Consider the following 21,937-nt stretch of genomic DNA (forward strand, 5'->3'; position numbering starts at 1 on the left):
TTTTGGAGAAAGTAAGATTATTGCACTTGATATTTCAAAGGCATTTGGTGGAGAAAGGGAGTTTTGTGTCTTATAGAATACACTTGCTTTCGGCATCAACAAAACCAACTCTCCTTTGTTGGATTAGAAATTTTCTTTCGAATCTGTCGATACAAGTTGAGGTGGAGAAGCCTCAAACCCACAATATAAATGCTGATGTGCCGGAGGGCTGTGTTTTATTCCCGATCCTCTTTCTTGTTTTTTAAAAAATGATCTTTAGTATACGTTTTCAGACTCACATCCGTCTTCTTAGGATAAAATAAGATAAGCTCATAAGAACATCTCCATATGTGCCTCATCAACCACCTTTTGGAGAACAATCATACACGCAATGTCGCCAAAAATGCCAAAAGATGTTTGGATTTTCTGAAAAAATGAAAGAAATATGTCTCCATCTATGATTTGGTTACTACCTAACCTATATAGCTTATATACGTCCTAAGTTTGAGCATAACTGCGATCTCTGAGCAAGTACTCTGGCAACTAACTTATGCCTCTTTGGAAAGTATTCAGAGAAAAGCTTTTAAAATTATTGGCGACAATAGCATCATTGATTCATTTACGCTATTTGAACGTCATCGTCGTCGTAATGTTCCAGCTAAGCTTCAAAAGATATTCACTAGTTTAATATTGGCACATTGTGAAATACAAAAGATTACTTCTTTAGCCGTACTACGCGAATGTGGTACTACTTGCTACGCTCCGTCTTTCCAAATCATTACAATGTTCAAAAATAAAAGTCAATGTTCAACGATACCTTATTTTCTATTTCCTTGTAACCCTCACACTGTATCTCTGACGGTACACAAAAGGTGTGTGCTAATTATAAACACAAAATAAGTTCACAAAATATACGGGAACTCAAAAATTAAAACAAAATTTAAAATTTGATATCACCAAGAAATCTCAAAACTCTCCCATACTAAAACAAAACCAACCATTTTTAAATAAATTATTAAAATTAAAGAACATGCATAGATATGCTAAAGTATTTTGTATTGTGTGTCATCATAATCTCTAAAATTTATCCCAAAGCGATATCTATTATAACAAAATAACAAAAACATTTTTACTTTACTTCTAACGGTAGGCGGTATAAAGTTTTCATGAAAGAACTCATTTAACTACAAAAATTAGATCGGAAGTGAATTCCATTTAAATAGTGATGATTCCAACTGCTTATATTCAAATAATATGTAAAACTGCTCAGCTATTAAACTGATAATTATGTAAAATGCACCAACATCAAGTCATAACTTATAGATAGGTCTATAATCTATTCGACCTCACAGATTGATGCTGCGCCGCTGGCGCTGGTCCGTCGTCAAAAGCCATAGCTACATAAAACCAGTCTCCAATGATACATGATATTTTAGTTTTGTTTTGTAGGTAAATGGGCACAATTTATTCACTGACTGAACTCTGGAGTAGATGAAAATGGGAGCACCTATAATATTTGTTCCGGAAGTTCCTGCAATCTTGTGCTGTTTGTCCTTTTTTAAGTTTCTGCTTAAAAACAAAGTATTATGAGTGACTGGGAATACTATTCCAATATGATAAGAATTTTTCACAGAGCGATGTTTCTTAGAAGAATCTGGAGAAAATTCTTAACCATATTAAGTTGCGTACCGTAACTTTCGAGAGTAGACTTCTAATCAACTTGAAGTCATATGAAGTTTCTGTGAGGACATTTATAAACATTTATGTCCAAGATACCTAGATAATCGACAAACTACCACCTAATGACAAGTTATTGCTAGACGAAGAGACGCATCACTACAAATAGTCACAATAACAAAAACAAAGAATAAAAATAAGAGACATTCTCTACTTCATTCCGCAGTCCCTGAGGATTATAAATTATAATAGCAAATGGCAATGAGATAGAAAATCAAAAATAAAAACAGAAGTTGCAATAAGAGAATTAAGAAAAAAAGATTCCTTACACATTTGGAGTAGAATCCATCATACGGAATTTTCATCAATTCTTGTTTCACTAACTCCCCTTTGGTATGCTTCATCTCCCATAAAAGGTAAAATCTGGTTTTATAGGTACTACTACCTTGCCTACCTATCTACCTACCACCTCAGACGAAGACGAAGCTCTTTTAAGATTCGCAAGTGCTTTCTTCTTGTTCTTTTTCAACAAGGCAATAGCAACGGAGAATGGACACGGACAGTTCTGATTTCTTTGTCGAAGACGAAGCGCTTCCCTTTGAAGTTTTTTTTTTCATCTTAGTGTTCAGTGGTCGTCATCTTCGTCGTCGTTAAGTTCATGTTGAAAAAGAACTGCACGAAAGACGATCGAAACCAAGATCCAATCCAAGAACTTGAGACCAATCATAAAAACGAAAAACAAACACAACGAACCAAAAGTAATACGAAGAAGAAGCATAAAAAGGAAGAAGAGAAACGTAGAAAACATACCGATACCAGCAACTTAGAACGAACGCATAGCAGGAGCATAGGTACCCTACGGAAGAGAATGGAGAGAAGGTTATCATAAGCCTTCTGCTGAACCCTGCTGAAGAAAGAACATAACAGATGCTTGATTAGCGTAATAATAACTCGATGGAGGACCAAAGAACACAACTACGAGTACGAACTACAAACGGCCAACGAAGAAACACCATCTCCTTCTCCATCAGCTCAGCCAGCAGCACCAACCACAACATTGAATTCAGGTAGAAAATGTTGTTAGGAATTTTTATCACGATGATGACTAAGTATTATTATAGCAGCGCAAGAGTTCGTCCAGTGATAGGCGGCTGCGACGGTGGTGGCAGTAACGGCGGCGGCGGACCAAGATTTTTACCTCACCGCGCCGCTATATTATGAGTGTGTTAAGCGATTATTTGCTTTCTTGGAGTTTCTTTGGAAATTAAATCATAAAGAAGTTATACTCGAGCTGCGGCCACAACTACGGCTACGGCTCCGGCTCGGACTGAGGCCCCGAGTTGGGCGGACAGACACGTGAGACGTGAACCTGCACCAAAACCTGATTTACCTGAATCACGTTCATCAATTGAGAATGAGCGGAGGCAGTGGAATAAAGAAAATTCAATCGGAATCGAATGACATGGCCCAGGTTCGAGATCGGGCCCAGCCACAGCCACTGCTACAGCTAAAGGCAAAACCAAAAGCAAAGGCACAGGCATTAAACTCAAGCCCAGTCGTCGAAGAAAAAGGTGTGGTGTCATATGCAGCATTGTGTGACAAAACATATTTAACAGAATTTTGTTTTTATTGTATTTTTTTTTCATGTGGGTATTTTACTACGCAATCAAATGCATGCATTTTTGTTGTTGTTGTTATCTTCTCTCACTTAGCTCACAATTTGGTTTGCAAGGTTGCAGTCAATATTTATAGGTATGTTCAAACTAAACTTGCATTCGAGAACTAGTTTTGAAACAAAAACGAAGAAAAAAATCGCCATGACCAGAAGGCGATTACCTACCTTCACATATGATAGGTATTATAACTATGAGGAACTTTTAAAATAGGTCTTCATCCAGTTCTAAAAAAAAGAAGAGGAAGCGAATCATTAGATTGAGAACTTAAATATTAAATATAATTTTTATCTTTTCTCTGCTTTGACAGCGATCACGGAAGAACATCAGACACCAGGTAGATAGATTTAATGGTTCTACCTTAACCAACCTTACCTATAAGAAAAATTAAATGAAAGATAGATAGGTAAAAGGTACAATACAAGAAGTTGAAGAAAAGTTGTTCTATTAACATATTCTTTTCAATTCAGGTCTTCTGATAAAAATAAAGAAAATATCCAACATATGTAATTAAATCGAGAAAAGTTATTAATGATGGCTAAATTTATTAAAGGATGTTGAATAGTTGAAAATATATTGAGGTCAAAGCTGAGCTTTCAAAAAGGTTTGAATAAAGTTTCTATAGTTTGAAAGGAGCCTTGTGAGAGTAAATTTGTTAAGGCTTTTAATTAAAAGATCTAGTTTTTACGGTAACGTCTTATCCACAAAATTTTATTTTTTAATTACTTGGACAATATTAGCGATTGTTCTAGAAATGATTGCAATTTTTAAGCTCTTTTTACTCTTATTCATCTGAAAACATCAAAAATTATCGATAATCAAACAAAAATTGAGGTTAAAAGTTTTGTTCTACTAAAGGAAGTGATCTGTTGTTTTACAGAATTTAAAAATCTTGGTTTTGTTAAAAGATTTGTAATAAAATGAGAGATTCAACTCAACGCTGTTAAACTTCCTGTTAACTCTTAAATAATCCTTATTATAAGCTTTGGATTCTTTAGTTGAATTATCCTTTTTCAGAACAAGATTTTTCATACTCCAATAATTTGTTGTTTTCATTATTTAATCCTACCTCACATGTTTGAAACACAACCCTACGAATTTTAAAAAGCTAATTAAGTACCTTTATACCTTCCTAAACTATTATTATTATTACGAACGTGCATTAAACATTTATTTTGAATCCTGTTACAAATCCTTTTCTATTAAACTCGTACCGAAAAAATATTTGCAAGATATTTCTTTACATTAATTTGCATTGTTATTGTTGTTTTCGTAGTTAATTTTGAATTTATAAGGGATTCCTGTTCGTTTGTTTTGTAACATAAGCAAAATAAAAGAAAAAACGTAAGACGACCTGGGCCAGGGCAGGAAAAACATCCAATTAAGATTTAATTCCTTCCTCACCTCAAAGAACATACCTCATCTTAAAGATTCAATAAGGACAACACACAACAAAACAAAAAAAGAACTGTAAATGTAGAAAACTTATGCATGGAGACAAAATGCGTTTTCGTGTCCTTGTTTGAATCCTGAAAAACAAAAATATAAAGGAATACAAAAATAAACCTATGTACATACAAAACTAAAAAAAGAACCAAACTCTCCAGGGTTTATTTTAAAGTGCTATATTTTATGACAAAAAGGAGGGAGGATCATAAGGACAACAAAACAAGAACAACAAGAAAGGAAGAGAAAGAGAGGAAAAGAGATGGGATACATAATATATTATGGATGTGAAAGGTTATCCTCGTAATTCGATCTCATGTGTGCATTGAGGGACAATATGGATTCCGTTTTCGGGTATAGAGTCCTATATACTTTCTAGCAGCTGTCATTTTTCTTTCGCCCAAAAATCGATACAAGAACTCGAAATTTTGTCGCTTTAAGGCAATGAACAATGAAAACAAAAAATTAGGGAGAGCAGGAACGACGACGAAAATCAAAAATATTGTACACCTATGTATATTCTGGTGACCTGTTGTTTCTAATATTCACATTTCCATCCCTTTGCCTCTTTGTTAAAATGATTTTAGCACAATAAGCGAATTTTTCTAGATGGAATACATAAATGTACCCTATGTAGTCTGCGTCTGCGCGAACACTTGACTACAGGGGACTGACTACAAGGCATAGGTACCTAGATATCATAGCTATTCATCTTGTATGAAATCCGTTTAGTAATCGTTAACAACATGAAATTTAATAGCAGGACCGACGGACGGACGGACGAACGGATGGGACGACATTTTGCTACCGTTGGCTCCATTTTACGAGTACCTTACCTACCTATCGGCAATCTACCAATTATGACTTAAGTTTAATGAGTCGATGCACGAGTCGGGTGTTGTGTAGCGACCATGGACGATGATAGGAGAGGAGTCAAATAGGTTTAATACATTTAGTTGTTGCTTTATTGCATAGAATGTAGGTACAACCATCGACAAACCTTTCTACACTATTAAAGGGGGCACTCCACAAAAACACAGGAGACGACACAAAAGATCCCAAAAAAAAGATAGGTAGAAGCTGCGCACACGAATAATTGTGGGAAGCTCAGTAATCCACCTTAATCTCGACCTAATAACCACTGAGAAAGCCCCATCGTCGTCGTTGTCGTCTAGTTAAGAAGTTTTAAAGTGGACTGTTTACTCTTTAAAGCAAACCAGATACCTTACTACCGAAAGTCAAATCTTAAGGAATTATTTTAATTGGTTTAACTTTTATATTGAAAACACATCTAGCCTTAACATTTTATTTTTCTTAAAGGTTTCTATCTAAGCACAGAAATGTATCCTACACCAAAAAAGAAACAAACATCTAATAGTTTTCTGCGGGTGTTGTATCTATTCAATAAGATTCATTGTTGCTTTGGCACACGTACGCTTTATTATTGCCTTAATAAATATTCAAAGGTTTTCGTGGAAAAAAATTATGTGATAAGACATATTTTTTGGGTTCGGTTGCTTGGACAATGATAAGGAATTCCTTCAATAACATCTGTTTGCTCAGTATCATCTTCCAAATTTGTTTACTAAACCATGACATGGCTTGCCCGGGCCGGGCCAGCCCAGGCCGTTGTATGTGAGCGAGCAATTGTTTATAGGTAGGTAGGTAGATAGGTATAGGCATTAGGCACTGACTACTGAGACACGATAAGCGGTGGGTCGATGTAGATATGCTAGAGTCGAGACAGTTCCCTCGAATGTAAATTTGTGATTCACGATTTGTTTTTCTTTTTTTTCTTTAGTATTTTTTCTCTTTTCGAGATAGTTAAATAAACTTTACTTTAATCGTATGTTGTCGTATGGTATTTAACTTCTTGGGAAAGCTATTAATTTTTTCGTTCAATACATAATTCGACAATGAGCATTTGGGTTAGCCGAAAAGATATATTGCCTCGCGCCTTCTCTTTAAAGTTTGTTGGTTAGTTTTTTTTAATAAAATTTGCTAATCTTTATACCTTCATCTTAAACGTGAGTCGCAATAAAGAATATCTTTACAATATATGTATGTACAAAGGTGTTCAACCAAAGCAACCAACATTAAGCATAAATTGAACTTTTGATACTTTTTACGAACATTTCCCGATGAAGGTAGTCCTATAGCTGAATGTTGGTCTTGAATGTTAATTATGGCCATTACTGGAAAAACCCATATGAAGGTATACATACCTAACTACCTTAATGTCGATAGTATCTGAAAGCACCTTACGAACTCGGTTTCCTTTTTTAAAAATAGAAATCACAAATTTCAATTTGATAGACAAGAAAATTTAAATCATAGGAAAGTTGCTAAAAAAAGCTTCAATTTAAGTACCCAATTAAACATAAATGAAAATATTGAAATATCAGTATTTGAAGCAGTTTCACATGAGTTTCTTTTATTGAATTTTGTACTAAAAGTTGTGATATTTAAATTTTACTTTTTGGATCTTAGTTAGATCCTGAGTGTTAATCCGTTTTAGCTTTCTACGGATTTAAATCTTTATCTATCAATTAGTTAATTAGAAGAAAGATAAAACAAAGTTTATCTCAAAAGACATGTTACAATATTTTGGAAACGAATTAATAAGAGATTCCTACACAATTTCAATAAAATTGAATAATCCGCAATTTCAAACGATTAGCTTAAGTCTTCGCGTTAGGTGTTGTTATTACGTTATTAGCAGGCATAATCCAAGTTCTTGTTTTTTTTGACCATTTGGATTTTTTTTTTAAATCTGTCGTCGTGTTTTTCAACGTCCAATATGATTTCAAGATTTAAGAAAATCTCACTCATCAATATTAACATTCGTTATTTATGTAAATTGTTATATAGCTTCATTATACCTATTTACAAGTATTTATTGTTGTTTACTGAATTATAAAACATTACGAAATGCATGTAGGTACCTCTGTATAAAAAAAGGTTTCTGCAAGATATTAAAGATTTCTTGAAATGGAAAAGTACTTACTTAGATACCTACCTACAGACTTATGTAAATTTAACAATATAATATAATGTATTCGGCACAAGAATTTATTAATAAATATTGCCAAGATTAAAAACAACACCAACTTTTTTTAATTTACAAGTTTTAAAAGCAGCTTAACACATAGGTATTGCTATTTATAAACATTTTTAGTATCTCACTAAGTTTCCGGAAATTCTCATTAATTAAGTGAGGTCTTCATATGACTGCGTATGAAGTTTTGAGGAATTGTAAGTTTTATGCTGTAATGGTCTTAAAAATACGTTTTGGAATAAATCGTTGGTTTTAGTCAGGATAGTATGCGGAAACTATTTCGAATCTGATTTCAACAAACTGCTAACATTTTAAGCATAAGTAGTACCTACCTACACATTTTTAACATTACTTTCTAATGTAATCCAAAAATTGATGTAATAGCTTTATTTGGAAAATGAGACTTGAAAAATTGTAATGAATTTTATTGAAAAAAAAACTAGTTCATGAAATAACATTTAAAAGGTAATATTTCAAAAACCTTACGTGATGTAGTGATTTTAGAGTCTGATTCGGAGTTAAATAAATAAATTAGGTGGCGCAAGTCCGTAGAGAACCAGGTCCTAGTGACTTACAACTCCCAACCATTCCTGTTTGCGAGTAATTGCAGCAATGGAGGGGAACGGCTAATTTGAGAAAGCACTTTTCATGACAAGAATCACTCTTGGTGAATTTGTCCTCGCAAGAGGCAGTATCCGCAGGCAGGGCTTGAACCCAAAACGCACTAACCATTCAGAGTGATTACATTTGCATTTATTTTTACATTGTTCAAAATTGATTGTATCCAAGAAAAGCCATACTTAGTTACGTTGGTTTCATAAAATAGTCTGTCTTTTTGATTTAATGAAGCGTCTAAAGAAAAACTAAATTAATTGATTGAAAATTACGTGAGCTTAACGTGAACACCCATAATTATCAACTTAGTTCTATATATTCGTGTACTTTATGTTTCTAACATTTCAGAGATTTTCGTTTCATAAGAAAATAAATAGTTGCTTACATCGATGTAAAAGTGTATTCTTTAAAAAAAATCTTGTATGTGTTATTGAGCTTACAAAGGTTTACATTTTGAATTATGTACTTAACCTACCTTCCTCCAACTAATATAAGTAAAGGTTGGTATTTGGTTAGCTTACTTTTTGATTGGTGAAAAAATAGATCTTGGTACCTATATGAATTTATAGCTATGCTACCCTGATAGGTGTGTAAACAAATTACAGTTTCTAATTCTTCCCAATTTTGTTTAAAACTGCATCGGAACCCATTTTTAATTTAAACTCGTTCCTTAAGCATTCGTTAAAGAATTCAATTGTTGTCTTCTATCTAGACAAGTTCTTTAATAACACAATTTTATAGAATGGATTCTTATAGGTACAAAACATAAATATTAAGTTAATGTTCTTATTATTCTTCTCTCAGAAAAAATTGGAACATAAGTTCTTTTGTTGAATTAACAGTTAATTAGCAAATGGAACTTAATCTTTCTAAACCTTAACCTAATAACAAAATAAGAAGGGAAGAAGGTATATCTGGCTTACTAGGTAAGTATCAAAAAACAAATATGCCCTAAAGCAGATCTAGTGACTTACAACACTCAACCATTCCTGTATGCGAGTAATGTCAGAAATAGAATTCAGAATGTCTTATGTTTGTTGACGATTTGAAAATGTACCACATCGTAAAAAATGTATCAGATTTTTTAAAGTTGCAAACAGACTTATTCAATGTATATGATTGGTGTGTAAAAAATAAGCAATTTTTAAATATATCTAAGTGTCAGATTCTTACATTCTGTCGTCGTTCACCACTTTTTTGTTTTGAATATTATTTAGGAAATACGACTCTTGATAAAATCAAAGAAAAGAAGGATCTAGGTGTAATATTTGACACTAAGTTCAGTCTTAATAGTCACATCGACTATCTTGTAGCCAAATCAAGTTCTATGTTAGAATTTATCAGAAGAAATTCGAAGGAACTCAAGGATCCCTTCATTCTTAAGAGCCTATATTTCTCATACGTGAGGTCTATTTTGAAATTTGATTAGGTAAATAGTATGGAATCCTTTTTATTCCATTCACTCAAATAAACTAGAGAAGCCCGATGTTTGCTTTTTAGACTTCAAAGTCTTGAAATTCGAAGAAAATATTTTGATGCAATGTTTATAAGGCAAAAAAAGGTTAATGTGGCTGTCCAAGATGGAAACGGACACACTTAGGCCGGTTTAATGGCCCATTGCAAATGTGTATTAGAGACACAATAAATTATAAAATTGATTGTCCATTTTTGCTAATTAGGGTTTGTTTTAACTGTCCGGGATATACCTTAAGAGTATTTCATAATTTGGCTTGATTGAGCCAATTTGTTTAAGGCAGGCAAATTCAGTGTGTAAAAATGAAAATGTAGATTTTTTCCAATGTTGTAGTAGAGATATTTTAAAGTCACATTTAATGTTTTTTTTTTAGCTATGGAGTTTAATAATTGTATTGTCTCTTATTATTATTTGTAATTTTGTAATAAGTTGTCTATAAGAACTGTGAACTCTACTTGATGAAATATATGTAAATAAATAAATATGTAAATAATTTAAGAAGCACTATTTCATGACAAGAATTGCTATTAAAGTAGCAGACGAAAGCATTCATCCCAAACTTCTGACGAGACGGATACAACTAGGTATCTATCTTTAGAAAAATAAGGAATCTTAATAGATTTGACGTTGCTCTAGGTGTATAGGTACCTACAGCTATGGCCAAAACAATAAACACGATTGACTGCCGAGTACTTGGCCTCGTTATCCTGTTGAAATCGCGACGTTAAGGTCATATTTTCTTCGGTCCTTTGCAGCATTGTATCCCTTGAAATCCCGACATAACTTGGTCAATATTCCATCAATGAGAAATACTGGTAATATTCCCCACCAAGCAAAACTACCCCATATGATTGGACTTTCACCTCTATGTTTCACAGTCTATGTTTGCACCGTGGATTGTACGCTTCACCTTTGACTTTTTTGTCACTCCACACATTTTGCCATTGTTTTGCTTCTTTCAATGGATCATAGGATCATGTGAAACATTTTGGCAAAAGCCAGGCGCTTCTTCATATGACCTGGTTTTAATAAGGGATCATTTCTTGACCATCTAGCTTGTAATTTGGACACAAGCAAAACTCTCCGGATTGTTCTGGAACTTAATGTCTCAGCAGGCTCTTGTGATAGGTCCGCTTCGACATAAAAGGATTAGTCTTAGCTCTCCTTACCAAATACCTTTTGTCTCTAGTTTCAATAGTTTTTTCTTCGTAACGCTTTAAAAACCATTGTAGAGGAGCATTTGACTATTCTGGCAATTCTTCGAATTGACCCACCGTGCTCACCCAACACCAAAATAGCTTGACACTAAAATGCTTATTTTTTCCCATAACGTTCTTCAATAAAATAAAATTATTTAAACTCTAAAAACAAATGAATTGCAACTGATACCATTGTTCTTTTTTTTAATCAATAAAAATACATATAACTACAGAGAATATAAAGAAAATTTACCTTACAACGACTTTTGTTTACTTCTCTAAAATGAAGGCATTTTATTCTTATTATTTTGGCCATAGCTGTACATAATATAAACATAATTCACTATTTATTCCCACTTAGCAATCAAATAAGCTTTTCATTTTTGTATCCTTTTTGAATTGTGCAATAGGGAATTCTTGAAAAATCGAATCGTACAAATTTTCTTCCCAGATTTTTGCCAATAAAAGTGAGAAATTTGTATGAGAAACTTTTATAAATTCTGAGAATAAGCTAATCTTTGAAATCGTAGAGCTATAAACTGGCCAATTGCCTATATAGGTATTTGAAACAAAATAGCTAAGTAGGTGTGTCCTATAGTTTAATCCTCTAAACAAACTTAGCTTTCATATGAAGCTTCTACCTATTCACAAATGATTTCAATGTGCATAGGTACAACTCATTGGAAACAAATATTGAGATATCCATGTACCTACCTAATTATAAAAGTTTACATAACTAAATTATGTTTTATCTTGCTGGTGGTTTCCTGTTACCTAAAGGAATTTTAGTCAAAAATCCAAACTTCTAATTCTAACATGAAATTGCACTTGTTGACGGAGTTTTATGTAACCATACACAAAGCTGTATACAATGTTTAATCCTTAGTCTTCATGTCGATAATTTCAAAATACAAAATATGAAATTTAATATTTTATTCAACTTCTTTTCAAAAAAAAATAAAATAAAACCCTGCTGCCTGCACCATTTTTTTCTCCACCACCGGATAAAATAAGGAAAAGGAAAAATAATACGTTGAAAACTCCTACAGAAGAAGAACAAGAAGAAGAAGAGAGGCAAACAGAGACGTAAAGTAAAACAAAAATGAACACCTGTCCCTAATCGGAAAGTTGTAACTGCTCGTTCAGCCATAAATGGGTTTGCATCTTTTTTAATTATCAATTGCAACGGTTTTTTATTTTTACACAACAATTTCCATCATCATTTAATTAAGAAAATATCCTTTTTCTCTTAAATTAATATAAATTAAGAAAAAATACGATCGCTTTTCTTTTTTTTTTGGTTTGAAAATTAATTTTCCAACAAATTTTGCTGACGAGCAGTAAAAATGTAAAATATTTCTGCTAAATTGTATGTCTGTCTCTTTTGTACACCTTCAAAGGAAACTGGTTTAGGACTTTTGGTATGATATACGCCAGACAGAGATCGAACATACAAAACAATCAAACTGAGCCGAGATCGAGTGAGAGCCTAGAGTTCGAGTTGAAAAATGAAAAATTCAAAATGGTGAAATTGTCGTCAGGAGGAATAAAATAAAATTGTTGTACAAAAGATGAAATTATTGTCCCTGTTTTATTTTTAATAACTAACGACTTACCTTCAACCCTACAAATAATCCCAATTAAGAAAAATGTAAGTAAAATGATTTTAATCCAAAATTTATCCGATTTTGCTGTATTCCCGGCCAGTAACCACATTGTAATCCAAATCCAGAGTTTTTACGTTGAATTCGTCGTCGTCGCGGTCGTTCGCGATGGGGTCACTTCCGCGCGCTGAGTTTTTTTTAACTCGGGCTTCTGTTTTATTTTCTTTTTGTAAAACATTCACATTTAAGCAGGAAAACATAAAAATTAATCACAATCCAATTCATTTGGGAAGTGAATTGAATAAAAACAAAAATTCAAAAGATTTTCTTCTTTCAACGAGGCCAACACACGGACGACATTTAAAATTTTAAAATCCCGAATTTTTTATTATTTCTCCGAAGAAATCGTTATTTTATTTGTTTCGTTTACTTTTCTTCACCCCGGAGCGAGGAAAGAACACACTTGAGACTTGGGAAATAATCAAAATCGTATCCTGTTTTTGTTTTGTCACTCTTTTCACTAAAAGTGTAAACTATTTTGCAACAGCACTTATTTAAAAATATTTGTATTTTATTCCAATTTGTGGTTTTTCATTCGTTTGAAAAAAAAAATGAAGAAAAGGATATTCGGGCATGAACCACTTTATGATTAGCACATTTTTGTTTTCAATTTCAATTTTGTTGTTTTGAATCGCACGCACCCTTTTATTGTCAGTGCAACCGCTGCTTAGCTGTAACTGTTGTTTTTGTTTATTAAATTATAAACAATTACACTCATCAAAAAATTCTCATTAAACACAAAACAAAATAAAAATCAAAAATTCATCCGCGCAGTTTGGCAGCGCATGCGTTTATTTTCGCGTCTCAAACCACTTTACCATTGAGAGAGGAGTAATTTAATGGCGGCAGCCACTTTTACTCAAAAGATCTCCGAGTCTCTGAGTTGAATAGTGGATAATTTCGATACTCGTTAAAGATGGCCGCTTGGGTATATAGTGTTGTTTCATAAGCTGCAGTTGCATTCTTGGTAACAAGTATGTGGATAGATAGAGAGCATCATATCGAAAAGAGGGAATAATTGGAGAAATAAAATTTGATTGCATTTGAGTAGGAGTTGTTGACTCAATCAAAATTACGCTCGTAGAACAGATGAAAACGAGTCTTTTAGTTTTTTAAAAACATATTTTTAGAGAGAGGAGAGGATAATGAAGGTAATGTAGTTCAATTATTCTTGAGAGAGAAAAGTTGTTGCTATTATAAGGCTGGTGGTGCACTTCGACATCTTAAGGGGGTCGCTAGAGTAGAAAAATTGCTTTCGATGTTTGATTGATGCGATGTAGGTAGAGTGTTGGATTTTATGTAATATCGTTTTTTTTTTTTTTCACATAATAAAAATAAACTATAGATATTTGTTTTGCGATGCTTCCAAAAAATAAAAATGCTGATTAATCTTTCCTCTGTGAAATTGAAGTCTCTTGCGAATGTTTATATTTTTTTTTGAATTTGAAAGATACCTAGTAAAACATGAAAAATATTTCTCAGAATATCTCTCTCCTACAATTTAATTTAACTCTTAGTTTATTTTACTATTTATTTGAATTGCGTAACAATTCTATTTCGACATAGAAAGGCCAGAATTTTGTATGAATTTATTTGAATTTTTGAAGAAAAAAGCGAAAATCTAGATAAATGTCAAGACACTACAAATATTTCTTTTATTTTTCTAATACTTTTTGAATCTGTACAAAAGAATCATGGAAAATATTTTAATTTTATAAAATGGATGAATGTGGTAGACTTAAATTGCCGAGGTATTCAAAAGAATAGTTGAAAGGAATTGCCATCATTTCTTAAATAAAAAAGACAAAAATATCGTCTGCTTGGAGGTAAAAGTCATTAAGTAACAAAAGCAACATTTTTCATAAAGCAAATAAACGGGGATAGCTCATTAAAAATAGGAATATGGTAAATCATTCAAAACTGTTGTCAAGGATGAAAGGGACCTACAGTTTTAAGCCGAATCCGAAGGGCAAATTTAAGAAAGCAGTTTTCATGACAAGAATTACTCTCGTAGAATTTGTCAGTTCCTCGCAAGAGGCAGTACCCGTGTAAAAAACCCAAGACCTCTCGCATGATAGTCCAACGCTCTAAGAATCATGCCAATATTCTTAGAGCGTTGTACAAATTTCATTCTCTTGTTTTAGTTGGCAATGTAAGGTTGATCACCTTGCATTATTATTGTTTTTTTTTGTTAGTTTGAGTGTGTTTTCAATGATGTTTTAGCAAAATATTTTGTTTCCTTAGAAGAAAATTAAAATGGAAACGAAAACTAAGCAAATCATCATCGACATGCGCAATGCCGGCAAGTCGTATGCTGAAATTTCAAAAATCTTTCGTTCATCAGTACGTTGTGGAACAATTTAAAAAAATAAAACGATATTAAACAGAATAAGATGTGGTCGTCCAAAAAAAATAGATCGTCGTACGGAGAAGTGGTTGCTGAGGAGTGTTGCAGAGGATTCAAAGCAAAATGCACCAGTTCTCGCTGAAAAACTGAAAATCTGCAAAAAGGTTGATGTATGCTCTCAAACAATTCGAAATCTCTTAAGCAAGAATGGATTACATGGTCTAGTAAGCCGGAAGAAGCCGTTCATTCGAAAGGCAAATAAGAAAGCTAGACTGGACTACGCCATCGAAAACTTGGAAAAGGAAAACTCATTTTGGGACCAAGTTATATTTACCAACGAGAGTAAATTTAAAATCTTTAGTTCGAATGGTCGTCGTATGGTGTGGAGCCCAACACGGCTCTTAACCCGAAAAACTTTACTCCTACTGTGAAGCACGGCGGCGATGGAAATGTAATGGTGTGGGGTCGTATGGTCTCTTCCGGTGTTGGAAACCTTGTTTTCATTGACTAATCATGGATAAATATGGCTACTTGAACATTCTAAAAGAAAATCTTCGTCCGAGTGGTGAATAACTGGGTGTTGGCGACAATTTTGTTTTCCAACAGACGCAAGTTAAACATCCTGCTCAGTCCCTAGATCTCAACCCTATTAAGCATTTGTTGGATCATTTCGGAACAAAAATTCGTGAGTACACAATGGAACAAAATTTCCCCCGATACTACTTCAAAACTGGTCTATTCCATGAAAAACAGTTTGCAGGAAGTGATAAAAAACAGAGGTGGTCCTACTAGTTATTAAGTAAAATTATTTATTGTTTTGGGAAAAACAGTTCCTTTTTTTTGAAACTTAGAAAAAAATTGTTGAGTTTACGGAGACTTTTTAGTTCCTTATTTTTCTCCAGTGCTGTGACTTTGTATTACTTTGTTTTGTTTTCAATAAAATTTTACTTTTTCAGTTGAGAAATTGTAAGTTGTAATCATCTCTTTCAATCTTAGAAGATTTAAAAAAAAATTGTTCTTTAAAATCAAGCAATTTTAAAGTTTATCACAGATTGAACTAAAAATATACTGCTGTAGGGAGACTTTTTTGATTATGCGTATTTATATTGTGAGTTATTTCTAACAAGTCTCAGCTGTAAAATTAATATTTATTTTCTTTCTTGTTTATGATTGTAAAATGTGACTACAGGAACTGATGGTATTATTATTTTCTACTTATTTTAGATGTGCTTTTGACAAGAATTGAAATATCCCAAAAATTCCATTGCGATAGTGAGCAATACCGAATTCGTTCAATTAGTTGCCGATGAAATTTGAGTAATATTTTGACATTTTTACTGCCGGTTGTACAAATGTCAGCATTGACATTTTGTTCCCTTCACCGCCTACTCACCGAATTCCGTGATTGGTATGATATTTTGGAATTCTATTATTTTAATAATATTTTAATTAAAATTAGAACATTTTGTATTTACTTTTCCTATAATTTCAGAGACTTAAAACAATAAAGATCAATTTATGGCGGATTAACATTATTCTGTACTTTAAAATCTGGAAACAAAACAAGGCTGCCCAACAACAGTTGGATAGAGATATAAAACCAAAAACGCAAAGGTCTTCACCAACGCAAATTATAGGAAGTGCCATAATGCAGATAAGCGGACGAAATGTTGTTGCAGTCACTCTTCAAAACATTTGGTTTTTTGGCATTCATCTATACCGTTTTACCATTCTTCAATATTGCAGAAATGCAGAAACTTGTAAATTCACCAATATATTTCATTTTCCTATAATTTGATACTTTCTTGCTATCCATAAAAAATATTTACTTTTAAAATGGTGACAGTTTAAAATGCTGTTGCCATTTTGGGAAAACCGTATTTTTTAAATATGTTTCTTTGTTAATAATTTAATTCAAAATATTTACATATGTTTTTAGGTACATACATTTTGCCATGTTTTTTAGGATATCAATTAATTTTATTTATAAGGTTTATGCTAAAATCATTTTGAAGAAAGGCACTTAGAATGAAAACTAAAAGAAATCGAATGAGTGCCAGAAATTTGAAGATTCCAATTGTCCACAGAAGGTGAATTTATCCTAACATATCAAAAGTTCAAAAATGAAAAGTTGCTGGAAAATCAGTAAATTTGTGTCAAAGAGTAATCGTGGTTTTAGATGGACTTTATTCTTATTTTTATGCGTTTTCTTTTTTAGTTCTGAAAAGAGTTCGAACTATCAGAGTTAAAGATTCGAAAATTTCAATTCCACTGTTATTTTTTGATATTTCTACTTTGCTGACGGAACGGTCGTTATTCTAAAGAGATGACTTTAGTATCAAAATATCAAGAAATAAATTGAATTTCTATTTTATTACAATTCCAGTGATAGATATCCATTTCAATTGAAAACTTTTCTTTCAAATTAAAAACACTCTTAATGATCGCTTTAACCGTTCTGTCAAACAAATTCCAATGATTGGTTTCAATGATCAACAATTTTAACTCACACCTTGTCAGATAAAGAAGAAAAAAAACAATTAAATTAAAGGTTGAAGCTCATTTCTCTGGTAAAGAAATTAAGTTTAGTGATACAAATGATTGCACTTCTTTAGCTTTGTAGGTTTTGTGGACAAAATTATAATTAATTTTCAAGTCTGATGTTTTTTTGCTTCAAAAAACCTTTTTTTGCCAAAAGAAACTAAGGACATCAATTTTTTAAATTAAAAAAATAAACAAAATACAAAAATCAAGGTCAAAAGTCTCTCCACCAACGAGATTTATTTAAATTAAGTTAATAGGTTCAATCAAATTGATTTTTTGATTGTAAAATTATGACAGAAATCTGAGTGTTAAGACAACGTTCACAATAGACCTTGTCCAACAGGCTCAGAAGACACGAGTTCAGATCTCTGTACAATTACTTATTAATAAGTCACGGTATTCTTATTCTGAAAACTTAATGCAATGTGCATACCAATTACAGAATCCGATGGGTTGGCTGTGTAATAAATCAAATGTCAGTTTTGACATTTCTGACAACTTTAGTGTCAAAAAATCACTACGAATCCATCTGCAACTTATTTATCGGATGCTAAAATCGAAATCACTATATGGACAGGTAAAGGGACTTCATTTGAAGTCAACTGTGTTCTTTGAACTAGAGGCAGAATCTTCCCAAGGTCCATCCAATTACTCGGATACGCAGATGATATTGACATAACTGGAAGATCAAAGCGTTATGTCAGTAGAGCGTTTTTGAGCATTGCGACGGAAGCGAAGAAGATGGGTTTAGTGGTCAATAGGGGCAAGACCAAGTATATGCTGTCTTGGACAAAAAGTCACCATGGGTAGCTATAATTTCGAGGTAGTTAAGGACTTTGTCTACCTAGGCACCGCTATAAACATAGACAACGACACCAGCGCAGAAATCAAGCGAAGAATAACTCTTGCTAATCGCTGCTTCTTTGGACTTAGAAGGAAATTGAGATCCTCTCTCGAGCATCTAAAATCACCTTCTATAAGACACTCATCATCCCTGTTCTCATTTATGACGCTGAGGCCTGGACGCTGTCAAAGAAAGATGAGAGCATCTTATGATTCTTCGAGAGAAAAATTCTTCGGTTGATTTTTGGTCCCGTATGCATAGATGGGGAATGGAGGAGAAGATATAACGACGAACTGTACAGGCTGTACAGCAACGGCTAAGATAGCTAGGTCGCATGTGGAGCGAATGGACATCTTCGATTCTAATCCCGAGGGACGGCGCAGTAGAGGAAGACCACGACTCAGGTGGCGCACGCAGGTGGGTGAAGATCTCAACCAACTTGGCGTGCGAAACTGGAGACAGCTTCCTAGGGACCGAGCTGGCTGGAGACGCATGTTGGTCGAGGCCCAAGTCCGCCTGGACTGTAGTGCACATTTAGTAATTAAGTATTGTTTGAACGCTAAATAAGACCAAGGCAGCTACTTAATTTTTGTAGATTCCATTTATTTAAGTCTTGGAACTTTACTTGATAATCTTTTACACTACAGAAGCTACGAAAAAAAAATAATCTTTTACAAAAAACTCTTTCCACACGCGAAAGAAAAAGTTCCTATTCCTTCTTCAATATGAAAAGTACCCTTTAAATAGAATGGCGTGCTAAATAAATAAATCATAAAGTTATGAAGTTCAGCTTTCAGTTAAATAAACAAACATGTTCAGTTGACATTTTGTATTTCACGTAAGTATACTTGACTTGGTAGTAAGATTGAGCAGGTTCAGACGACATAAGGGACTTGCAAGTTAGGCAAGTTTCTATTATTTGATTGGCCAGCTGCCTAAAAATTACCTTCCAATTAATTCGACTTTAATGGAAAGTTGACTGGAAAGTAAGTCAAGAAAAGTCTCCCATACTATCAAGTCGAGTCTACTTCTGTCAAAATGACAGTTGGTCATGTCTCTTCCTTCAACTCTATGATTTATTTATTTTCTGCACAACTTTATTTAATGCTTTCTGTAAATGGTTTCTTGTCAATTTGGAAAAGAAACAACTAATATTCCTTATCACTTGCCTGAGGAGTGTTTTTCGGAATTTGAAATTCATGACAATTGAAAAACTTACTAGTAGCATTTGTCAAAATTTACTCAGAATTTTATGTTCAAGGAATGAAGTTGACTGCAAATGAAGTCCCTTATGTTACCTGAACCTGCCCATTTCCAATCAAGATTCCAATAAATTTGACATCTGACCAATCAGATACTAGAAACTTGCCTTACCTTTAAGTCACTTATGTCGTCTAGTCTAAACTTGCCTTATTTAGCTTTGTGTACATTTAATTTTAATTTATTTGTGGAACGAAAAAGCATGAAATTTGAGATAACATGATAGACATTCAAGCATAGTTAGAAATTGAAATTCTGAAATTTTGGGGGAAAAAAACTTAAAATTTTTAAAAAACAATTTTGAAACTCACTTCAATCAAAGAAAAAAGTATGTATTTTTTAAAAAAATGGATGATTTTTTATTTTTAAAATTTAGTGAAGGAATAATTTTTGTTGTTTTTTAATATTTTAATATCCGCATGCATGATAAATAAAGAAAACAAAATAACAAGTTGTTTTGTTTTTTAAGTGAAATTATTAGATTCATCTAATAGATTTTTATTTTTATATAGAGATATAAGTACGTCTCACTTTTTCATTATAAATTAGATCAGAATTTACAAGGAATAATAAGGCAGCATTTTTCATATATTTATATATATATAATTATTATATTCACATAATACACTTACTAGACTCTTAATTGATACGTGTTTCATTTAATTTTTTTAATTTTAATTTTATTTTTAAAATTTATATTTATTTTCGTTTTTGTTTTTTTTTTTTGTATTTTCTTATTTATTTTTAACTAATTAATTTGGCTTATAAAAACATTTACAATCTATCTACTTTCCGTTATGAAAACAAATCATAATTTATTATTTTTATTTTTGTTTTTGTTTTAAATATGCATTGTTTTATTTTTTAATTTTTAAAATTGTTTAATTAACTCTAGAAATCACAATATGGTATAAATTTTCATTTTGAATTGATTTGTTTTGCTATAAGTCTAAGTTTGTATTAAACATGCGTGGCGAGGGCACCCTTTTTCGTATTGCCATTCGAAGGTAATATGAACTGTCCCGAGGGACTTTGGTTGAGCACCTGCGACGGGGATTGTGTCGTTGTCAGGGGTGCAATGGAGTGTAGTGTGTTGCTGCTCGCAGTTAGGTTACTGTTGCTGTTGCTCCCGATGCTGCCAATACCGATGGCACTGGGGCCGAAGTTCTTTAGGGATGTGGCAGCTGTGCTGCCGCTTATGCTAGAGGGGTGATTTCTAGGAGCATGATATGGTGGCGGAGCTGGAGTTGCGGCTGGATTTGCGGTACTTGGCGGTGGCAAAGGTGGGAGTATTGTACTCGAAGTTCGAAGGTATGGATTGCCATAGATCGCACTAAATCTGCTATCTATGGCTAGGCCATTTTGTAGCAATGGTTGTCCTAAAAATCAAAGTTCAATTGGAAATCATGAATTCTAACGAAAAGTGGGTCAAGTCTTACCTAGAAAACCATTTTGCATTGCACTTTGCACATACTGCGGCTCGTTTCGGGACCTTGGAAGGCTCATGTTGCCCGATGATATGGGATTATTGTAGTGGGGGAGAGTAGTTGATGTTGTTAATGTGTTCGAAGCTGATTTGCTTATACTGTCCGTTGGTGGGCTATAATCGAGGGCGTATTCAAAGTACGGAGCATAGCCGTTATTATCCTTGATGTCCTGGTTCTTTTGATTCTTAACCATACATCGATTGTATCGATCGCTGAACTCACCAGAAAACCTTTAAAAAATAAGAATATTAGACAAGTGTGGTGATGTGAGTTTGAAAGTCTGTTACCTATCTTCATTAGAGAGCTTCACTGGACCAGCAAGTGGTACTCCTAAGGTGCCACCTTTTGTGGCAATATCTGGCATTGGGGCTGATGTCAAATTGATAGCGAGGCTTTCAGACCCCGAACAAGTTTCTGAATAATCAACGTCATATCCTGCAGAGCGGATATCGGTTTTCATGTCATTTAATTTATCATTGACCCTTCCCTCTGGGATGACATCGGCTGGAAGAGGTTTCTTCTTTGATCGCTTGAGGTAAACCACTATTAGCATGGCCACCATGAGAATTATAGCAACTGACGAAACAGATCCCATCACAACGAGGAAATATGGAATCGATCCTAGTATTGAAAATTTAAATATCGAACATTAAGACGATAGGTTTTTGGA

General features: G+C 33.3%; 2 protein-coding genes and 1 long non-coding RNA gene across 5 annotated transcripts in view; 1 reads left to right on the forward strand and 2 right to left on the reverse strand.

Annotated features, from left to right (window-relative positions):
* LOC129944053 (neurogenic locus Notch protein) overlaps positions 1-13,581 on the reverse strand; it is a 68,885-nt gene extending 55,304 nt beyond the window's left edge. The window contains exon 1 of the mRNA XM_056053209.1: positions 12,738-13,581. Coding sequence (XP_055909184.1) covers positions 12,738-12,837 — 100 coding nt within the window. The 5' untranslated portion in view covers positions 12,838-13,581. The remainder of the gene's footprint in view (positions 1-12,737) is intronic.
* Positions 11,892-17,483, forward strand: LOC129944054 (uncharacterized). 3 transcript variants are annotated; one of them, XR_008781386.1, is made up of 4 exons: positions 11,892-12,277; positions 12,522-12,772; positions 16,357-16,540; positions 16,625-17,482. It is a non-coding gene; the product is annotated as an uncharacterized LOC129944054 (long non-coding RNA). The 3 variants fall into 3 exon arrangements; XR_008781387.1 differs by having other exon boundaries at positions 11,892-12,212; XR_008781385.1 differs by having other exon boundaries at positions 11,946-12,772; positions 16,625-17,483.
* A 2,701-nt stretch (positions 17,484-20,184) lies between these two features.
* LOC129946773 (irregular chiasm C-roughest protein) overlaps positions 20,185-21,937 on the reverse strand; it is a 50,323-nt gene continuing 48,570 nt past the window's right edge. Inside the window, exons 10-12 of the mRNA XM_056057090.1 lie at positions 21,555-21,888; positions 21,220-21,497; positions 20,185-21,159 (exon numbers count right to left, since the gene is read on the reverse strand). Of these exons, the coding sequence (XP_055913065.1) occupies positions 20,741-21,159; positions 21,220-21,497; positions 21,555-21,888 (1,031 nt within the window). The 3' untranslated portion in view covers positions 20,185-20,740. The remainder of the gene's footprint in view (positions 21,160-21,219; positions 21,498-21,554; positions 21,889-21,937) is intronic.

Source organism: Eupeodes corollae, chromosome 2 (genome assembly GCF_945859685.1).
Source record: "Eupeodes corollae chromosome 2, idEupCoro1.1, whole genome shotgun sequence".
Lineage (NCBI taxonomy): Eukaryota > Metazoa > Arthropoda > Insecta > Diptera > Syrphidae > Eupeodes > Eupeodes corollae.